The sequence below is a fragment of the Gobio gobio genome (assembly GCF_949357685.1).
Source record: "Gobio gobio genome assembly, chromosome: 25".
Classification (NCBI taxonomy): Eukaryota; Metazoa; Chordata; class Actinopteri; order Cypriniformes; family Gobionidae; genus Gobio; species Gobio gobio.
Window position 1 is genome coordinate 29,996,474 of NC_137121.1, and position 21,931 is coordinate 30,018,404.

General features: G+C 37.9%; 1 protein-coding gene across 1 annotated transcript; it reads left to right on the forward strand.

Annotated features, from left to right (window-relative positions):
• Nucleotides 1-8,939: 8,939 nt before the first annotated feature.
• On the forward strand, nucleotides 8,940-21,724 carry ldha (lactate dehydrogenase A4). The gene is made up of 8 exons (XM_079809887.1): nucleotides 8,940-9,109; nucleotides 10,796-10,930; nucleotides 12,650-12,767; nucleotides 16,595-16,768; nucleotides 16,884-17,057; nucleotides 17,162-17,279; nucleotides 17,515-17,638; nucleotides 20,146-21,724. The coding sequence occupies exons 2-8, from the start codon at nucleotides 10,802-10,804 to the stop codon at nucleotides 20,308-20,310; spliced, it is 1,002 nt and encodes a 333-aa protein (XP_079666013.1). The 5' UTR covers nucleotides 8,940-9,109; nucleotides 10,796-10,801; the 3' UTR covers nucleotides 20,311-21,724.
• The last annotated feature ends 207 nt before the right edge of the window (nucleotides 21,725-21,931 follow it).

The following is a 21,931-nucleotide window of genomic DNA, read 5'->3' on the forward strand; positions in this document are numbered from 1 at the left end:
GAAGGGTGACCACCTGGTTATTGCTCTGTTGCAAGTCAAGTCAACTTTATTTATATAGCGTTTTTGTTTCAAAGCAGCTTCACAGTGTTAAACAGGAAAATAATGCAACAGAGTTTTATTCGGCCGTACAGCCGCTCTGGAGAAAATGGTGATGTCATCTAGCTCAGTTCAATTATCATACAGTGACAATGTGGACATTAGATCAGTAATTTAGTTTATATGGTTAATTTAGTTTACTAATTCGTTTTATTTGGATATTTAGTTGAAAAATGTAGTGTCCCCAACTGAGCATGCCAAGCAAAAGGCGACAGTGGCAAGGAAACCAAAACCCCATCAGGTGCAAGACAGTAGAGGTGATTTTGCAGGACAATGCGGGATATGTGTGTAAGAGATACATTTCATACTGTTATACTATGTAAATATTGATTAAGCCTATTTGCCATCCAATGGATGATGACGTTTTAAATCACCGCTTGTTAACTGTGACCGGCTCTGGACTGGCACTCAATTTGCTGAGGTTCGCGTGATAAGTAGCCTAAAGACCTTATTCACAACAGCGCCATCTTTGATTTTTAATACGAATGAAAGCGAGGCTGTGAGGGATAGACATACACCTCTTCAGTGGGTTGTATTGTTATTTAATGTGTTTTTAGATTGTTCTGTTGAAAAAACACTGAAAAATATATATTTTCAAGAAATTTCAGCAGACAAAAAACTTCAGACAGCTGTGGAAAATTATAAGTAATCTTCCTTTATCAGACTACTCAAACTTTAACCCTTGTGCACTGTTCGATTTCTGGTTACACTCGTTATGGTTCGGGTCAAATTTACCCTAATTGGATTCAATACAATTCCCCAAAAATCACACTATGAAAAAACACATACAATCAGGTACAAACAATTCACTTTTAATATCAATACTTTTCACACATTACAAAGAATAAATATCTGAATTTACGATTTATAAAAATACTTTTAACCACTATTTTTAAGATTGGCCCTTGGGACACTTGCCTTTATACATTTAGAACAAAAATATCTTAGTCTAAACCTAAAGTAATCTTGACCAACTATATAGCATTTTAAAGCTTTCAGGCTCTAATTTTCATATTTGGTGACTGATTTTCAAAAGAGATGACAGAGCAGTAGATAAATAGCGATAGATTCGTCATTTGTGATGCGGTGCCAAACTATAACGCGCGCTCTGACTCTTTCCATATGTTTTTTTATATGCATTTTAGAGATTGAATTCAAATCAAATTAACATTACTACCCAAACTACTTCTGAATAGGATGTCTACTTCATAGATATTTTGAAAATTATGAAAATATAATGTTCAGATCACTCACCATATATGGAAATTGAAGAGTCTACATGTCATCTAGTGGAAAACGTTGGTACTGCGCACTTTTTTTTTGAATATCAACCTTAAACTTGGTACAGAATTTGTTCAGATATTTTTCTTTGATTTTCTTGAGGTTTTAGAATTGAACATGTTTTGTAAAATGTATATTTTATATAAATATATATATATGTTATATATTTTACATGTTCATAAGCTTCTATAACTTGTTTTAAACTTTACTTTTACGACTTATACAGTGATGGCCAATTTCAAAACACTGCTTCATGAAGTTGTTAATCTCAGCAAGACACTGGCACTTCAGGACTAGAGTTGAAGAGCTCTGAGATACAACAAAGTGATTTGTATTTTGTGTCTGTACAGTTGCTTTTGAATTGCTGTCCTACATGGGTCAAATTGACCCACAAACAGCAAGAGTGTATAAAATTTTGATATGCACATTTCACAAACTTTGCATGCATGTTAATGACCCTAAATGAGAAAAGGTCACATAATTTCAAGAAAAACAATGTAGGTTAGATAGTATTTCAGATAGATTGAAAAAAGAAATTATAGCTAATTTTTACTAAAAAAAACATTGGTTAACTGATATTTCTGACAACTTAAAAATCAAAACGGGTCAAATTGACCCGCAACATGAGTTTTACTGGATTCAGTGCATCTTAAACTTTTTTTTTTTTTGGCAGGTTTGATTAAGATGTTCTTATACAGTATGTGTCTAGATGAAGTATTTAACGAGTTTTGATGAGGTCAACACTGATTCCTTTGCTCCATCCAGCAGTCAGCAGTGGAAAAATCCCTCTCTATGAATGCGTCAGTTGGTCATTTTTCCACTCTAGCTAGAACTTGACGGCTACGCAAATGGATTTTTAAATGGCAGTCGCATTTTTAATATTTCTTATTTCTTACTGTAGTAGCTAATAGGCCTATTGTAATTTCAGTGAAGAAAAAAATACATAGGCTACCTGAAATGCGGGACACTTCTTACGTCTTGCAGGACGCGAGACAAAGCTCCCAATTTCGGGACTGTCCCGCATGGTCTCCCTAAGAGAAGGAAAAGTTTACCCTGAGGGAGAGACGAAGAAAGTTGAAACAAAGAAGAAAAAGCACTGATGAAAATAAAGGCTGCCGAGATGTAGTGCCACATGGAACGACAACATTTAATGATAAATGTTGGTGCATGTAGCGCCTTTGGTCCAACGTAGTTTGGAGATCGAAATGAGGCTTGCCAAAAACTGTGATCTGATAATTTGCTCACTTCAACGAAGTCCATATGACTGTGTTGCCATCGGCCGTAGAGAGTCTCAAAACTCTGTGCAATAAGCACACTGTGGCAGCTCGCCCTGAAGACATGAGCGAGCTTCATGATGGATTGAGAGCAAACAGTGGGAAAATAAATGAATTCTTTTCTCTTGAGTTAGCAGAGCAACCCTTAGAAAAAACAAGTATACTTCAAGTTCATTTTATTAAAGGGATAGTTCATCCAAAAATGAAAATTACCCCATGATTTACTCACCCTCAAGCCAGACATTCTTCTTTTAGACGAATACAATCGGAGTTATATTAAATAACGTCCTGAGTCTTCCAAGCTTTATAATGGCAGTGATTGGATTTTGATATTTTGAAGCACAAAAAAAGTGCATCCATTCATCCATCACAAAAGTAATCTACACGGCTCCAGGGGGTTAATAAAGTCCTTCTGAAGTGGAGCGGTGCATTTGTGTAAGAAAAATATCCATATTTAAAACTTTATATACTAAAATAACTAGCTTCTGACAGACGGCCGTATGCATCGATTTACAGCAAAAGAGTAACCCCTGACCTGAAGCATGATGTATTGACAATCTGACACAGAAGAGCAGAGGATAGAGCAAAACAAAACACCGGTCACAAATTAGACATTAGACATTTTTTAATATAACGGCGTTCTTCTTCTACTACTACTTGTTACTGGCTGCTCACTCTTTCGGAGTAGGGTTAATCTCAGTTCTCGCGCATGCGTCGTGGCACTCCCGCGAACTCTCGTCAGAGGCTCAAATTGAACAACAATGATAGTGGGATAAAGTCGTTATTTTTGTTGTTTTTCCGCTCAAAAAGTATTTTCGTGAAATGACGTTTTTACTTACTATTCTGGGCCATCAAGTTTCATTCCCTCTGAAAGCCTGTGGAGGAGTGAGACAGCTCTCAGATTTCATCAAAAATATACTAAATTATGTTCCGAAGATGAACGAAGGTCTTACATGGTTGGAACAACATGAGGGTGAGTAATTACTGACAGAATTTTCATTTTTGGGTGAACTAACCCTTTAAGCGCGGCTTGAGCATGTTGAAGGCCCAAATATTGCACGCACCTGTCATGAGTGTCTCCTCCTGCGATGAACCTGTCGCATGGGTCAATGCATCTCCTGTAACTCATTGTGTCTGCTTGAGAGGAGTGAATACTGCTCTGAAATGTAGCAGTCCCTACGGGCAACAGAGAATCCGCATCCTGAAGGAATGAAATCGGATTAAATAATGCTTGCCAATAAGATGGCGTGATGGTATAAGGGCTTCAAACATTCATCACACCAAAGGTGTTCCCATAGCGACGGCTTGCAACGTTGAGTGAACCTATGAAAGGGAACCAATGCTTCCTCTCAGGCCCTGTCCACACGAACACGGGTAACGTTATTTTCAAAACCGCAGCTTTTTCTACGCGGTTCGGCTGTTCGTCCACACGCAAACGCAGTATCCGGTTACTGAAACCGGACTTTTTTGAAAACTCCGGCCAGGGTGAAGATTTTTAGAAACTCCGGTTACAGCGTTGTCGTGTAGACGGCGGAGATTTCGGCTTGTTAATTCGAAGTGTACGCCATTCTCTAGCTTGTTTGACGTCAGATTGTGTGCCGTTAACGCTTTTGTTTACATGAGTGGAGTCTATGAAATGGCGGACGTAGCTTTTAATAACTCTGCTAACAGCGCTTATCACATGTATACAGATACATGCGCAGTTATCTCATTGTATTGCAGAACAGAGGCACCAGAATGCAATAATACAACATATAAGGCAAGTGTGTGAAGCTTCAGTCCACTTGAGCCCTGCCCCTGTGTACCTGTCACTGAGTCCAAAGTAAATTTGTAGAAGGGTTTCACTGAGCCCATGGCATCCCTCAGTGCATCGGTGCCGTGGATGGGACCCATGCGGGAAATCAGGCAGCCAATCATAGCGCGGTTTTGCGTTTTCATGTGGACAGAGATTTTTTTTAAACCGTGCTTGTGATTGTTTTTTAAAACGGAGGAGGAAAAACTAGGCCTCATGTGGACTAGGCCTCAGTGTTTTGCCACTCAGTGGGCGTTACCGCATACCGCATTGACTCCGGATGACAGTGACGTCATGTGCATACCCTCTATTGTTTCTGCTTCTTCTTCACCTGTGTTTTGATCCGGAGATTCTGTACTAGAAGCAGCGCAGTAGCATGGACAGCCAGAAAATTTAGTCAGTGGTGGGGAAAGAGTAAAGTGAATTTGAAGTAAATTCCCATGTACACTACCAGTTTTCTTTATAGATCAATATTTTCAAACAATGCAAGTTAAACCATAAAACAGTGGGTAAACTATGTGAAAAAGTATTTAAAGGGATAGTTCACCCAAAAATGAAAATTCTGTCATAATTTACTCACCCTCAAGTTGTTCCAAACCTGTATGAGTTTCTTTGTTCTGCAGAACACAAAATAAGATATTTTGAAGAATGTTTGTAACCAAGCAGATAGAGCAACCATGGACTACCATAGTAGGGGGGAGAATACTTTGGTCGTCAATGGTTGCTCTATCTGCTTTGTTACAAACATTCTTCAAAATATCTTCTTTTGTGTTTAGCAGAACAAAGAAACTCATACAGGTTTGGAACAACTTGAGGGTGAGTAAATTATGACAGAATTTTCATTTTTGGGTGAACTATCCCTTTAATAGGCTACTCAATCAAAAGAGTAAACTTCAAGCCAAGTATGCTTAGAATACTTAATTATACTTAAGTATATCTCGATCAAAAGATTGATCGAGTAGGCCAAATATACTCGTACATTAGGGTGGTCCACAATGTAATGCAAAAAATTAAATGATAAAAACTTTACATGGTACCCCTTAGTTCTATTACCTTTCATATAACAATGACTCCTGCCAAGTTTTATTGAATTTGAATTGAGTTCAGAGGTTGCTCAAAATGAATTATGGTTCACATGTACGATTTCTGTTAGTCGTGTATTAATATCAAGAATCCAGGACTCAGGTATGACGTGTTGGATATTTCTATTTATTTTACTTATTTACTAATTATTTACTAATTATCTTGTTTACACATTCACTTCACTTCCTGTCAGACTTTTTATTGCACATTATATAATCAGCAAAAATTCAGTGAAAATATCTCATGAGAACCTCATAAATGTTTTCAGATCATTGTTCAGTATTGATACAATATTTTAATTGTGATGTGACTGGTAAGTAGGGCCGGGTATTGACACAAATTTCACAATTCGATTTAGATTTCGTTTTGATTCAATTTCGAATATATTATTTTGGATATATCAGGTACAATACATGGCAAATTTTCTCAAGGAAAACAAATCTCAACTAACGCTGTAAACTATGAATTCATTTTGAATTTAATTAAAAATGTTCTATTTGCTCCATCTTCATTCTCCAGCAGTTAATTTGTCATGATTCCAGCCTGTTTCCCCGTCTTGTGAGGACTTTTGGATATAATTTGATCTCCAACCAGGATCAAATAATACTAGGCCTAACAATGGGTTAAACTGAAATACTAAAGAAAAAATACAGGTTATTTATCCAGAAAGATCTTGGTTTATAGTTTATGCCTTTAGGAATGACAAACTACATTAGCATTCCTTAAGGTTTTTTTTTTTTTTTTCGTTATGCAATACCATGTAGCTTGTCCTGACCTGTCACACTAGGTTTCATAACAGCTAGTACAGCCTATAGCTGGATTTTGTAACTGAAATAATATTTAGGCCTACTTTATGACTGAACTTGAAAGTCTAAAACTGAAGACTATTTAAGAAAAAATCACATACAAAATTATGGATGAAATAGGCTTTCTTTACCACAAGATGGTGCAGTTTCATTACAAAAGATATTAAAAAGGTGCCTCCTCTTTATACCACTCAATAATCAGTCTGTTTTTATAGGTTAACCAGCTGTTAACTATTGACCTATTAGGCAATGTTTTTGGTAATAGCCTACAAATGTAGTCTAAAACTGATGGTTAATGTTTCACTTGTAGGCCAATTGTGTAGGCTATAAGATAATTAGGCTTATAAAAACATATTTTGTATTCCTGTCTGCTATTTTTACAGTAGCCTATACTGCCACAACTAACGACAATAATAATTATGCTTTGCATCCTTTTCTTGGGTCGTTTCTGTTGTTGAAACTTACATACCAGTTCAGCATGACACAGCACATTCACACTGCACTCCTCTGACAGTGATGCTGATCATTCTTCAAGTGCATTTATAATAGAGAAATATTAAAAGTGCAAAAAGATGTATGGCTTCAGTAGCCTGCAATATACACCGATCATGCATAACATTATGACTTCCTAATATTGTGTTGGTCCCTCTTTTGCTGCCAAAACAGCCCTGACCCGTCGAGGCATGGACTCCACTAGACCCCTGAAGGTGTGCTGTGGTATCTGGCACCAAGATCCTTTCAGCAGATCCTTTAAGTTAGCAGCAGATCCTTTAAGTCCTGTAAGTTGCAAGGTAAGTGTCGAAGTAACATCCACATGGATGGCAGGACCCAAGGTTTCCCAGCAGAATATTGCCCAAAGCATCACACTGCCTCCGCCGGCTTGCCTTCTTCCCAACGACGCACACGCACCCGGCCATCCACGTGATGTAAAAGAAAATGTGATTCATCAGACCAGTCCACCTTCTTCCATTGCTCTGTGGTCCAGTTCTGATGCTCACGTGCCCACTGTTGGCACTTTCAGCAGTGGATAGGAATCAGCATGGGCACCCTGACCGGTTTGAGGCTAGACACCTTTCTATCAGAACCAGCATTAACTTCTTGAGCAATTTGAGCTACAGTAACTCGTCTGTTTGATCTGTTTGTTCCTTCCTTGGACCACTTTTGATAGATACTGACCACTGCAGACAGGGAACACCCCTTAAAGGGTTAGTTCACCCAAAAATGAAAATTCTGTCATTAATTACTTACCCTCATGTCGTTCGACACCCGTCAGACCTCCGTTCATCTTCAGAACACAAATGAAGATATTTTAGTGTAAATCTGATGGCTCTGAATCATGATTCGGATCGCTTGTCAAACCAAACTGATCCAAAACGCTGAATCGACTCGCTGATTCATAACGCTTCGAAGCTTCATGAGGCCGTGTTTTGAAATCGTCATCACTATATAAGTCGTTATTTAGGGGTTTTTTGCGCACAAAAACTATTCTCGTCATTTCATAAAGTTATTTTAGAACCACTGTAGTGAGATGGACTTTGTAACAACGTCTTTAGTACCTTTTAAGGGTCTTGAGAGTGAACCGTGCATTGTGCCAATGGAGGCCTTTCAGAGCCATCAGATTTCAACTAAAATATCTTCATTTGTGTTCCGAAGATGAACGGAGGTCTTACGGGTGTCGAACGAAATGAGGGTAAGTAATTAATGACAGAATTTTCACTTTTGGGTGAACTAATCCTTTAAGAGCTGCAGTTTTGGAGGAGCTCTGACCCAGTTGTAACGGCCAAAACTATGTTTATGCATGCAGCCTACATTATTGTGCGATGGGCCCTTTAAGAGACTGATCACTTGACTGTTAACGCGCGCTGCGTGCTGGTGACGCAGATATTAAGTCTTGCTCTAACTTCCCGTGATAATATTGTTTACTTTTATTTAAAACGCTAAGAGCGAACCCCTCATGTATGAGGCAGCGCGTGTCTGTACCTGCCATTAAATGTGTGAAATACAGACTTTTTCGCCTTCAAGCTCTTTATTTTCAAGACTCAACGAGAGTTATCTGCGTTACACAGTCGTCTACCCAATACAATTTGGCCCTTGTCTAATTCGCTCAAATCCTTACACTTGCCCATTTTCCCTGCTTCTATCACATGAACTTTGAGGACAAAATGTTCTCTTGCTTCCTAATATATTCCACCCACTAACAGGTGCCGTGATGAAGAGATAATCTGTGTCATTCACTTCACCTGTTATGACTGATCGGTGTACAATGTGGAAAAAAAAGGTTTCAATCAAAACATGAATTAAACATAACATTAATTCATTAATGTAAACTACAATTTTTATTTTGTGAGAGAAAAAAAAACCTATACATATACATTAATATAAATAGGCATACGTGTATTATCATGCTTACAAAAAATAAATATTGAAATAACAAAAGTACAAGCACTGAACATTCCAGTGGTTATTTTCCATACTTCAATATGTTTTGTGGGCAGACTTTTGCAAACACGCAGATTAAGAAACGCGCACTAGTGTAATGAAACCGTCGCACGTGAGCCGCTGAGCCACATCCGCGTCATGACGCTTCCCCAGATGGACGTGACTTCCATCACGGACCGCGACACCGCGCCCACCGGATTCATATGCAAATGCTGCCCGTGTGAGGGCGTTCCGCCGGTTTATAAGCGGCGAGCACCGCCTCTTCCTCACAGCAGCGCCAGTGCGGAATAAAACCCCAGTCTACACGGCATTTAACTGTGAAATAACAGCATCTACAGGTAAGACACACACTGCACTAGTTAGCAATATAATACACATTAAATAAAATAAATGTATAGTATATATATGTATTGCGCATATGCGGAGTTAGTTGTTATTTCCTGTATATACTAGTGAAAATAGTCTTGAATAGATATGGCATTCTTCTTCTATCATTAGGATGTATGTTTAGTCATGAGATATGATGATGTTGATCATTAATGCCCTGATGAAAGTAACGTTTGCTCGTGCAGGCTGTGACGATGTTACAAATGCGAGGATGCACATCATGACTGCATCAGTTTACACACAAACCATGCATAACTCAAATATAGGACCTGTTGCTGCTTGTTTCAAAATAAAGCTTATGATCAGGTATATTGATGTTTAAGCAAATTCTCTTTCATGCAGTGGTCGTTAACAAGCATTTTAATGTAAACTTGAGCAGATGACGGTGGTCTGTCATTCAGTGTTAGTGCGTCATTGAGCCTAACGCTATAGTGCGCACTTCACGAAACCCCCGGACAGATCAGACGCACTTCTCAATGCACTTCTTGCTTCCTTGAATGCAAAGGATTCTGGTACTTGTGTTTTTTTAGGGTACATTTAGTCCGGATGCGCAACACAAAAGTCCAGATTTGCTCAATTTTGTGCGCGAGTTGAGTCAGTATTTCATTCAGCTCGTGTTGAATTTCCCTATTTATGGTCTCGATCTGATTCGCCCATTTTGCATCAACTTAACACCGGCCTCTAACTGGAAAATGTTTTTTTAAATTACTGTATTAAAGTAATGAGATTTACTGAAAATCGTCATTTGAGAATGAGTAGTAAAACATCCACACACATTACGGTAATTTTTTCTTGTATTACGGTAATTAAATATAATTTAAAAAATCTTAATTGTTCAAAAAAAAAGAAGGGATATATATATATATATATATATATATATATATATATATATATATATATATATATATATATATATATATATATATATATATATATATATATATATTTCTCTTCGAACAATTAAGATTTTGAAATATATATATATATATATATATATATATATATATATATATATATATATATATATATATATATATATATAAACCCAATGTTTTCTTGACATCCAACAACATAATACCAAAAGTAACTGAACATTTTCTAATTTATTATAAATAAATAAATGCTAATTTATTCCATTCATTAGTGCATGTTCTAAAAGCCCTCTCAATGACAGGCACAATCCATTCATTCAAGTGTTTGGATTTTGTAGTGATGGTCTGTGGATAAATGACTACAACAGACATTAGAAATCACCATTGAAGTGCTTGTGTTTGGACTGGATATGTTGAATATGATCTGCTTAAATCATGAGCAAGGGGCTCTTCAGGTGATTTGTTCAGCCACTTTGCATGAAGTCTTCTACGTGCCTCTGTGCACATGACACTGCAGAGGCTGGAGGCTGGGGGAGTGTCGCACTTTGCTTTTTTTATACACTACCTTTTCCTTGACTGCACTTGACAAGATCATCAAATGGCTACTCAGACCTGTCCTTGCTTGAGAAGCAAACCTTATGGTTCCTTATTCGAAGCAATTGCGATTCACATTACACATAGTTTCCCAAAGAGCATTGATCCTAAAAGCAAAATAATGATGATTTATAAAAGACAGAGTGACTAATGAGATTCTGTCCCCTGCAGCTTAAGATGGCCTCCACAAAAGAGAAACTCATTGCTCATGTGAGTAAGGAGCAGCCCGCAGGGCCCACAAACAAGGTGACAGTGGTCGGAGTGGGAATGGTCGGAATGGCCGCCGCCATCAGCATCCTCCTCAAGGTCAGTGAGGTCACTGCATAAACACTCATCACCAGATCTACATTATAGAACTCACAACATTTATGCTTTGCCATTTAAAATGTTCAAAATAAAATTGAAAGTAATTTATTTTACAATAGAAATAAATTAATAAATGTTTAAAAATGGAATGTTTAAATTACCTAACAAACAAATTTATTTTTAAATAATCATAGAAAGTGATAATTATTTAAAAATATGTTTAGATATATTTTAAGACAAAGACCTTTTTAAATTATCTAAATTAAAATTACTTTAAAATAAATTAAGAAATTAGTTTATTTTAAAATAAACTGAGCAAAATTGGACCATTTTACATTATTTATATGACAAATGTAATTTAAAATAAACAGAAAATTTGGAACTTTTTAAATTATCTAAATTGCTGATTTCTTTTAAAATAAACAAAGAAATTGTTCATTTGTATTAAAAATAAATGTAGTAAAATTGGACCTTTTTAAATTGTCTAAATTACAAATTTATTTTTAAAATAAATTAAGAAATGTATAATTTATTTGAAAAAAAAATTGTTGTAAAATTGGACCATTTTAAATGATATAAACAACAAATTTATTTTAAAATAAACAGAAAATGTTGACCTTTTTAATGATCTAATAGACAAATCTTTAAAAAAAAATTAAGAAACAATTTATTTTAAAATAAATGTAGTAATTAATAATTTATTTGAAAATTAATTTTAGTAAAATTTGACCATTTTAAATTATCTAAATGACAAATTTATTTGAAAATAAATGAGACAATTTATAATTTATTTGAAAAATGTAGTAAAATTTGACCTTTTTATTTAATTATCTAAATTACACATTTATTTTAAAATGATTAAATTCATATATATATATTTTTTTTTAAATGAACTAAATGACAACTTTTTCATTATTGTGATGAAAATGGACAGACCATGTGCCTTGAGTTCCTGCACATGCTCAATGAACCATGCTTCTATTGTGAGCAGCCCTCACAACATTCTCCCTTATCATTTCCTGTCACGTCTTTGCTGCTCCTGTAAAGTGTTGAGAATGGAAAAAGATATTTCACTGATAGGACTATATTGAACTCATATCACTTGTATTGAAATCTTGAATAAAAGTTTGTTTTATGAGGCAAATAATAATTATGTGCCAACAATTTTAATGAATTTGGACAGTTTGTGCAGGTCCAAAAGAAATCAAATACCATGTTGTGCCCACTTTTCCCTATAGCACGTGAACAAAAAAAAAACTGTCACATTGATTCCCATATCTCCCTTGAAGCATCAGGAATGTGCTCATGTTTTTTCCTTCTGAATTCTCAATGGGGGTAAAGCTGCTATGGCTCAAGTAAATAAAACTGGCTTTGAAAGCTTTCCTGACCTTTGAACGTAGAGCGATTTCTGAATGAGAAGGAAGGCCTTGAACCTCCGCCAAGATTAAACATGATCCCTGTATCTGGAGACTTAGCCAATTTTAAAAGTCTGCACTCTTTAGCTCTCTTCATTTTTCAATTGGTGTAAAATGCAGTTGCTGCATCTTCAGTAGCAACAATCTTTAAATATTAGGAAATGTAATGGAACATAAATCAAACAGGTTCAGACTCATGACCTTACATGACCAATCCCTGACCCTAAACTCAACATTTATCAATGTCTTAGCAGCCATTAAAGGTGTCTGGGAGTGTATTATCTCAGTGCATGTGTTTGTGCAGGACCTGACAGATGAACTCGCCCTGGTGGACGTGATGGAAGATAAGCTGAAAGGAGAGGTTATGGACCTGCAGCATGGAAGCCTCTTTCTCAAGACACACAAGATCGTAGCGGACAAAGGTCAGATTTCACAATCTACCAATAAATGAAAATGGGAAGGGGAAAAAATTAACAGAATTTATGATTGATGATAAGGAGCAGACGGTGCTGATTTGGTGATAATTTACCAATGAGGTGACCTAGATTCAAAATTATTCTGTTAATTATGTAAAAATAGAAGTCAAATATTACATTTCCCAGTCTGCTTTAACCTAGAAGAATCACTGTCCCCCTAAATGCCAAGACAAACCCAACTGACATCAAACAATTAACAGCATTGAAAGTAAACTGTGTTGTCCCTCGCATTGCCTGCGTCTTGGCCAAAAAGTTGCGCTTGAACACACCACATATACCCCTTTTCCACCAAAGCAGAGCTAGATCGGAGCCAGAGCCTAGTTTCAAATCGGTTCTTTGTGTTTCCACACCCAAAGCCCCAGCTCCGAGCCAGGAAAAGTGGTTCTTAAGTAGCACCAAAACATTGCTGGGCTAGAACAGGGCTAGAAGTAAGAATCGATTACGTCAGGCGCTGGGGGCGGAGTCAACAAGACCAACACAAACTTCAGATCCGCCATTGTTGAAATAGCAGCTAATGGAGCTAACAGCTGCTGCTCGTTTGTAATCTCAGTCTATACAAATTACGGCGAACTGCATGAATGCGTTGGATTCGCTGTGTTTGCGTTGTGTTTTGATGCCGATGTAGGATCGTAAAGCCATGTGAATCAATAGTAACGCAACGTTTGCATTGTTGATGGAAGGCTTGTTCGCAGCGGTGTTGTGCAGAGACCGATCGCCGTATGATAACGAGCCCAGCGAGAGCATACGACTCCTTATGCTTTTGATTCACTCATGCGTTTTTTTTATATATATCATACGTGGATCGGTCTGCGCAGCGCCGATGCGTCTCGAACAAGCCTGGTGTGTGTGTGTTTCCCGCTGCCCAGGGTTGCCAGGTTTTCACAACCAAACCCTCCCAATTTCTACTCAAAACAAGCCCAATCGCGTTCCAGGGGGGATTTCCCGGTAAAAATCACATTTGGGGGTAAAATGTGTTTTTTGGCATGGTTGCCTACTCGCATTCCCGGGGCTAAATATCACATAATTGGGGTCACTTCATCCCGCGGACATGAAAAAACAGCCCGCGGCAAAACCACAGACTTGACAACACTGCCGCTGCCTCACTAGCGTTGCTGAGAGAGATGAGACGTATACAGTGACGTAAGACATGGCTCTGTTGTGGCTCTCAGCATGTGGAAAAGCAAACGGTTCTTAGAAGGCTCCTCAGTCGAACCAACTATGAACTGGGACTAGCTCTGGCTCTGAATTAGCTCTAGCACTTACTTGGTGGAAAAGGGGTAATAGACTATAGTATGAGTAACCAGTCCTACTCGATCCGCTCCAAGTGGGATTTGAACCGGGGTCTCCGGCGTGGAAGACTGACATGCTAACAAGGACGCTAAAAACCGCAGCCTCTAACGTCAGTAGATAGTGAGCCTCTTGAGGGCAAGGGAATTAAGGTTTACGTGTACAGCTCTTACTGGCCTACGTCTGTTACACTCACCCCCATCCGGGTCACGGCACCAAATGTAACAGGTCCTACTCGACTTGCGCCGAGCGGAATTCGAACTGGGGTCTCCGGGTGGGAGGCGGGCTTGCTAACAAGGGCATTCAGTCAGTCAGTCGCTAGCGTGCCTCTTGAGGCCAGGGGAGTGAGGTTTACGCACACAGCTCTTACTGGCCTGCGTCTGTTATTATGGAAGCTTGTTTCCGTCACTGACAAAGGTAATTGAGACTTTTTCTCTCACAATGCTGACTTTTTTTTGTTTCTCACAATTGCCAGTCGCAATTATCTTTAAAATATTTTCTGTGGCAGAAACAAGCTTCCATACTATATCCAATGGGCAAATAGCACAAACATTCTGCGCCTGTGTGAGAGAGAACTACTCTCCATACCAGCAGGGGGCATTCATCTTTAGTTGTCATTTAACAAGGGAAATGAACCGAAGATGAAAAATGTTAAGTCTTCCTTGTGTGCAATCTTGACTTCGTAGTTTACTTGCTTTCGTCACTTGCATTTTTCTTTTCATACACTAGTTCACTAAGCTAAATGGCCAATCGGGGGTGCGTTTCCCAAAAGTATCGTTCGCCAACTATGCTTGCAATTTCCATTGAACTCTGTTACACATAGGAAAAAATACACGTTAAATAACTGGATGATGCACTTAATTATGAAAAAAAAGTGTGAAATGTTGGACACTTCATGCACTCAACTGTCGCAGCTTTAATTACATAGCAGAGGGAGAGGGGCTGTCAGACTCCGATAGTGAAGGACAAAATAACCTTATAAAAATCATACACTACACGGATGAGGACATAGCTCATAAGTACATAGTGTATAAGTGCATGATGTGTAATGGGTCATTTGGGACACAACTTTGGTAATGACGGAACTTGCAACTATAGTTGCTTTTGGGAAACTCACCCTGGAGTGATCCCTCTCTCACCAACAGGCTCCGCCGCCAATTCAACATGCTCAATCATCCGAAAAGCCTCCACCGGCCGTCCTACTAGTGCCAACAGTGTAAAATACACAGCAAAAACAAGACCGACAGATTGGCTCACTTTGCATTGGCCGACTGTCAGCTTGGTGTCACAGCCTTAACAGAAAGAAGTTTATTAACATGAGAAAAAAGTATAAACTTTCATTACCGGCAGACAAAATAAAATGTTTGTTTCTGCATTTCCCAAAAGCATCGTAAGCATAATTTTATCATATCAGGACAGCATTGGTGCCAGTGCTTTCTACCATCTACTTAAAGGGATAGTTCACCCAAAAATGAAAATTACCCCATGATTTACTCACCCTCAAGCCATCCTTTGAGCCATCCAAAATTTGAGGCCCAAAAAAAGTGCATTCTTCGGAAGTTGAATACAGAAGGCGGTCCGCCGGAAGCTAGATATTTTACTTCATAACGTGTTAAATATGGTTATTTTTCTTACAAAAACCCATTCGCTTCAGAAGGCCTTCATTAAACCCCCGGAGCCGTGTGGATTACTTTTATGGATGGATGCACTTTTTTTGGGCCTCAAATTTTGGGCTGCCATAATAAAGCTTGGAAGAGCCAGGACATTTATTAATATAACTCTGATTGTATTCGTCTGAAAGAAGCATGTCATATACACATAGGATGGCTTGAGGGTGAATACATTATGGCAGGGGTTTTCAAACTGGGGTCCGGGGACCCCCAGGGGTCCTCCAGAAGGTTCTAAGGGGTCCCCAGAAAATTTCTGAGAATAAAAAGACAAAGCAAAAATGCATTTCCAAAGCGACTTACATTGCATTCAAGGTACACATTTGAAAAATGGATAAAGTCTACCGAACATTCTAACGGTTTCATTTCCTTTCTTGCTGTATACATACTTTCCAGAATTGTATATGTTTTATATCTTTCTAGTGAGTTTTTCTTATTATAGTCCCCTTTATCATGCTCACTGGGGTTGTAAGACAGTATTTTTAACGCAGTACGTAAACTGCTTACATACATTTATTGTGAAAGTTGCCAATTTAAGTTTGCAAGCAATGTGTATTTATAATGTCAGACTTACTATTTATCTAACAGTTTACAATGTTTTTTCATACATAAAAATATATAGATGGATTTTAGGTAGCGGGTCCCCCATAAAGGTTCATCATATTTGGGGGTCCTTGGCATCATAAAGTTTGAAAACCCCTGCATTATGGAATCATTTTCATTTTTGGATGAACTATTCATTTAAGCTTGAGAGAAACCAGTGCGTTTCTCTTAGATTGTGAGATCATTCCAAAACTGATAATTTCATGTGATTTCCAGACTACAGTGTGACGGCAAACTCCAAATTGGTCGTTGTGACTGCTGGAGCCCGTCAGCAGGAGGGTGAGAGCCGCCTGAACCTCGTCCAGAGGAACGTCAACATCTTCAAGTTCATCATCCCCAACATTATGAAGTACAGCCCCAACTGCATCCTTCTGGTGGTCTCAAACCCCGGTATGTCATGTCCCAGTGACTATCGCCTGGCATTGAATGTCCTTTTGCATTCAGTGGTTTTAGTTGACGGCGTGTAGCCTCAGAAACTAAAAAACATATGTTGTCGTCTCTTCAGTTGACATCTTGACCTACGTGGCCTGGAAGCTGAGCGGTTTGCCCAGGAACCGTGTGATCGGCAGCGGCACAAACCTGGACTCTGCTCGTTTCCGTTACCTGATGGGAGAGAAGTTGGGCATTCACCCATCTAGCTGCCATGGTTGGGTTGTCGGAGAACATGGAGACTCCAGCGGTGAGGACAGCAAAGATGATTGGGAGCACAGATGTGTTTCAAGAGCACAGTGAATACAACTCGTTTTCTTCAGAAAATCTAAACATCCTCTTTCTCTCTCTTAGTTCCCGTGTGGAGCGGAGTCAACGTGGCTGGTGTGTCCCTTCAGACTCTGAACCCTGATATGGGTACAGATAAAGACAAGGAGGACTGGAGGAGCGTCCACAAGTTGGTGGTCGACAGGTGAATCAGTTGCAACCAACTAGACATCCATACAGTGGTTTAATACTAGAACAACATAGAGAAATGATTTAGGGGGAGATGCCAAGTGTTAAGAGTCATCTATTCGTTTGTATATGATCTGTAATGAACGTGCCGCCATTAGAAAGCCTATTAATCAAGTCCTTGCGTAAATGTATTTAGTCTGGACTCATGGTTGTTTATCTGTGTTTAACATAAATCTGGTTTGCTTTGGCAGCGCATATGAGGTCATTAAGCTGAAGGGTTACACTTCCTGGGCTATTGGTATGTCTGTAGCTGACCTGTGTGAGAGCATCTTGAAGAACTTGCACAAGTGTCATCCAGTTTCCACTTTGGTCAAGGTGAGATTCACATGTTTGGTTGACCTGCTGTCTTCATTAACCAAATATTTTGAACCATATTTTTTTCTAGTATGGAGAGACAGAACATAAGTATGACATACATATATAATAGTTGATGCTGCCTTAGAATTGCCAGAATTTATTGAGTGATTATGGACAGCAACTCCTATTCGATGCAAACTTGAAGCACACCGAAGAACTAATATTTACAGTTGGTTCCAATAGATCGTCCATTAGCATGTTGCTAAGCTAACGATCTTATGTACTGTAATCTGAACAACTCTTCTTGGACATATGGAAGCTTGTTTCTTCCACGGAAAAAAAACAATGGAAAAGATAATTGCGACTTTTTATCTCAGTTTTTTTTCAGAATTGCAAGATATAACCTCAATTGTGAGGAAAAAGTGAGAATTGCGTGATATAAACTCGCAATAAAAATGCTTTTTTTCGCAAGTTTATTGCAAGTTATTTATGAGTTTATATCCCGTAATTCTGAGTTTGTATTTCGCAATTCAGACTTTATATTAAGAAATTGTTCATAACACACAATTCAGACTTTATAACTCGCAATTATGAGTTTATATCCCTCAAATTCAGACTTTATAACTCGCGATTATGAGTTAATATCCCGCAATTCTTACTGTATAACTCGCAATTATGAGTTTGCATCCCTCAATTCAGACTTTATAACTCACAATTATTTATAACACACAATTCAGACTTAATGACTCGCAATTATGAGTTTGTATCCCGCTATTCAGACTTTATAACTCGCATTTATGAGTTTGTATCCCTGAATTCAGACTTTATATTTCGCAAATTGTTTATAACACGCAGTTCAGACTTTATGACTCGCAATTATGAGTTTGTATCCCACAATTCTTACTGTATAACTCGCAATTATGAGTTTGTATCCCACAATTCTTACTGTATAACTCGCAATTATGAGTTTGTATCCCTCAATTCAGACTTTATAACTCACAATTGTTTATAACACACAATTCAGACTTAATGACTCACAATTATGAGTTTGTATCCCGCAATTCAGACTGTATAGCTCGCAATTATGAGTTTGTATCCCTCAATTCAGATTTTATTACTCACAATTGTTTATAACACACAATTCAGACTTTATAACTCGCAATTGCGATTTTATATCGTGCAATTCTGAGAAACAGTCAGAATTGCGCGATGTAAACTCGCAATTGTTAAAAAAAAAATCAGAATTGTGAGATTACCTTTTTTATTCTGTGGTGGAAACAACCTTCCATGCGGACAGCAACTACCACATGTCACAAATAGTGTTCATCACGCAAAGCTCATTCGATTAACGATCACATCTGGTTCATTACGTTAGCGTGTTACTAAGCTAACAAAGTACAAAAAATGAAGTGCGCAAAAGACTTTACTTGACATGTTGCTAAACTAACAAATTACAAATGCACAATAATTGTATTTGCAAATTGGTGGATTTGTAAGTATATGGAACTGCTTTATCTTCCAATGCTTTATTACTGAATATACTTAACCCTCTGGTGTTGTTCTGTCATTTTTGACAGAAAAATTTGGTCTTTTTAGAATTTTTACTTCATCGAATGGTACGAAACTTGGTAAATGGACATGATTCGAAAAGTTTAAATGGTCCTGAAAACTCACTTGTATTGTTCGTGGTCAAAAATGAGCGCATTGGAAATGAACGGGAGACTAATTTCATCTAATGGAAACGTTTGGTACTGCACCCAAACAAAATCTTACTGAAAGCTCTTTTTTTTTCCAACTTCAAATTTGGAACACAGCTTGTTTAGCTTATGGCTTTGAGTTTTAGAATGATTTAACATGTGTTGGAAAATATACGTTTCATAAAAAATAAAAAAATGTTGTGCATTTTTTTCTTAACAATAAATGTACAAATGTTCAAGTTCACTTTTTAAACTTTATTTTTTTTAAGTTCAGCAATAAATTGTCAATTGCCGTCTTTAGTCTGTGCTCCAAAACATTAAAGATGTAAGAAATTCCTTGAAAACTTGGACATTTCATTTTCAGGTCCACGCTCAAAAAGTGAATAAATGGATCATAATTACTGCCTAATTTAGTACCAAAAAATACTATATATATATATAAATGCGCATAGTACCATAGGGTTGCATTTATTGTTCCTACATTATTAGCTCCGCAACATGTTAACGGCTAACTCTTTTGGAAGCCATTTCAGGTTGAGTTTTTAAACCACTTAAGTTTCTTTGCTGAAAAGTTAAATTGCACTTTCGGAGTTCATGTTTATTATCAACATTACATATCAACATTTCCTTCGGCAAAAAAAGTTTGTTGCAGTGCATTCTGTGATTTAATTATCTTGGAAAGGTACATGCCATACTGCTTTATATTAGGCCAAAATGAGGCATCTAAAAAGGCAGAATACTTTTCTATGGAACAACCCGTCTAAAATGTTGGTTAGGTGCTAAGCTTAGGAACAAAGCTATTATTTGACATTTGTTGTGTATTTACAGGGAATGCATGGTGTGAATGACGAGGTCTTCCTCAGCGTGCCTTGCATCCTGGGTAACACTGGCCTGACAGATGTTGTCCACATGACCCTCAAACCAGACGAGGAGAAACAGCTGGTGAAGAGCGCAGAGACCCTGTGGGGCGTTCAGAAGGAGCTGACCCTGTGAACCGTGGCCTTCTCCAAAATGTAGCCAGTGTCACAAATTACAAACCTCGATGAGTCCTGCCTATCTATCGCCTGACCTCATACTGCCTGCAACCATTAGATATCTCCACGCCAGTGTCAGACCTTTAGATTGTAAACACTGCAGAGGAGAAATTGTTTATTCCTGTTGTCTTTACAACGATCACCACCCTTTGTAGAAGTTTGTGTCTATGTGCATACTATTGTATATTTAAGAACGAAGCACTTGCGAGCAGGATGATGTGCAATTTGAGTCTATTTTATTCCGAGGTCAGCTAGCATTCCGTACTTGCATCACGGTATTGATCATTTCAACAAGACCAACACTTCAAATCAAAGCTTTACAAAATATCATTGTGTGTTTACATGTGCAACAAAACGATAGCTTTCAAAAATCAGCTCATACAAACCTGTCGAGATTTTAGGTTTTTCGGCAGGCTTGACATCATATATTAAAAAGACGTGCGCACAAGTCCTCATTCATGAAACAAGCAGAACGAAAATCAATCTGTGAAAATCGTTTGTAAAACCTTTCTTGCATAACTTTTTGCATCGAGTTCAATGCAACAACTTACCTTAGACTGGTTTTACATACTATTTTGAATTATATTTGAATTTCTGAAACATTAAATGATTATGTGACAGCTAACGACTGAACGATTTCCTTAGAATGATTTTACAATCAGAATTTCTACATTAAATTTGATTAACAGAAGAATGGTTTAAAGAATGATTCTGAATCGTCGCGTGGAATGCGTCAGTTAACACGCAAATAATTGAACAAACAATTAAGAAATTGGTGGTTGAACAATGCAACAATTTGACTTAAAATTGCTTTAATTTCTTTCATTTGAAGCTATTTGTTCTGTGCATGTTTCATGATTGAGGTCCATTGACTATCAATGACAGAATGCGAATGGCAAATTGGCTTTACGAGCATAACACGTGAAGATATTTGATGTACACACTGCAAGATTGCGCATGTAAACACTCAATAATGCAAGTCAATGACTTTGTGTGGCTTTGAACTGATTGTCTACCAGAAAAGTACTTTTACATACAAGTATATATGGGAATAAAACATTTTACAATGGCTAAATTTGTTGTCTAAGCAGAATTCATTGTAAATGATGCTATAACCAAACCATATTGAGGTGTTAAAAAGTTTGTTTAGATAATCCAACTATTTGTAATTGGTGTAAGTGTGCACCTTCTGTATCAGCTGGAAACAAAATGCTGTTGTCAGTGTATTTTTATTTCTGTTAGTGTTGGTCCATTAGAACAGCGACGCACTCCCAGCCGAGCGACGGGTCTAGCTGTTACTTGAAGCGTGTGATTGTACATTTGAGACACAGCCCATAACCGAATAAACATTGTGGCTAACCACAAAAGCTGCTTTTCTGTCTCTTTGTTCTGGGTTTGTTCTCTAGGCTAAATAGACATAATAGCGGTACAGAAACAAAATGGGTTAGTGGACCATGGTTTAAATCAGAGGTTCTCAACCCTGGTCCTCGAGGCCCACTGTCCTGCAGAGTTTAGCTCCAACCCTAATCAAACACACCTGAACCAGCTAAAAAAGCTCTTCCGGATTACTAGAAAGCTAC

Bases quoted from the DNA above. Each gene is read 5' to 3' on its own strand.
- ldha (XM_079809887.1), top strand. From the start codon at position 10,802: ATGGCCTCCACAAAAGAGAAACTCATTGCTCATGTGAGTAAGGAGCAG. The intron at 10,931-12,649 runs GTCAGTGAGGTC...GTGTTTGTGCAG, and splicing joins CCATCAGCATCCTCCTCAAG to GACCTGACAGATGAACTCGC. The intron at 17,280-17,514 runs GTGAATCAGTTG...TTGCTTTGGCAG, and splicing joins CACAAGTTGGTGGTCGACAG to CGCATATGAGGTCATTAAGC.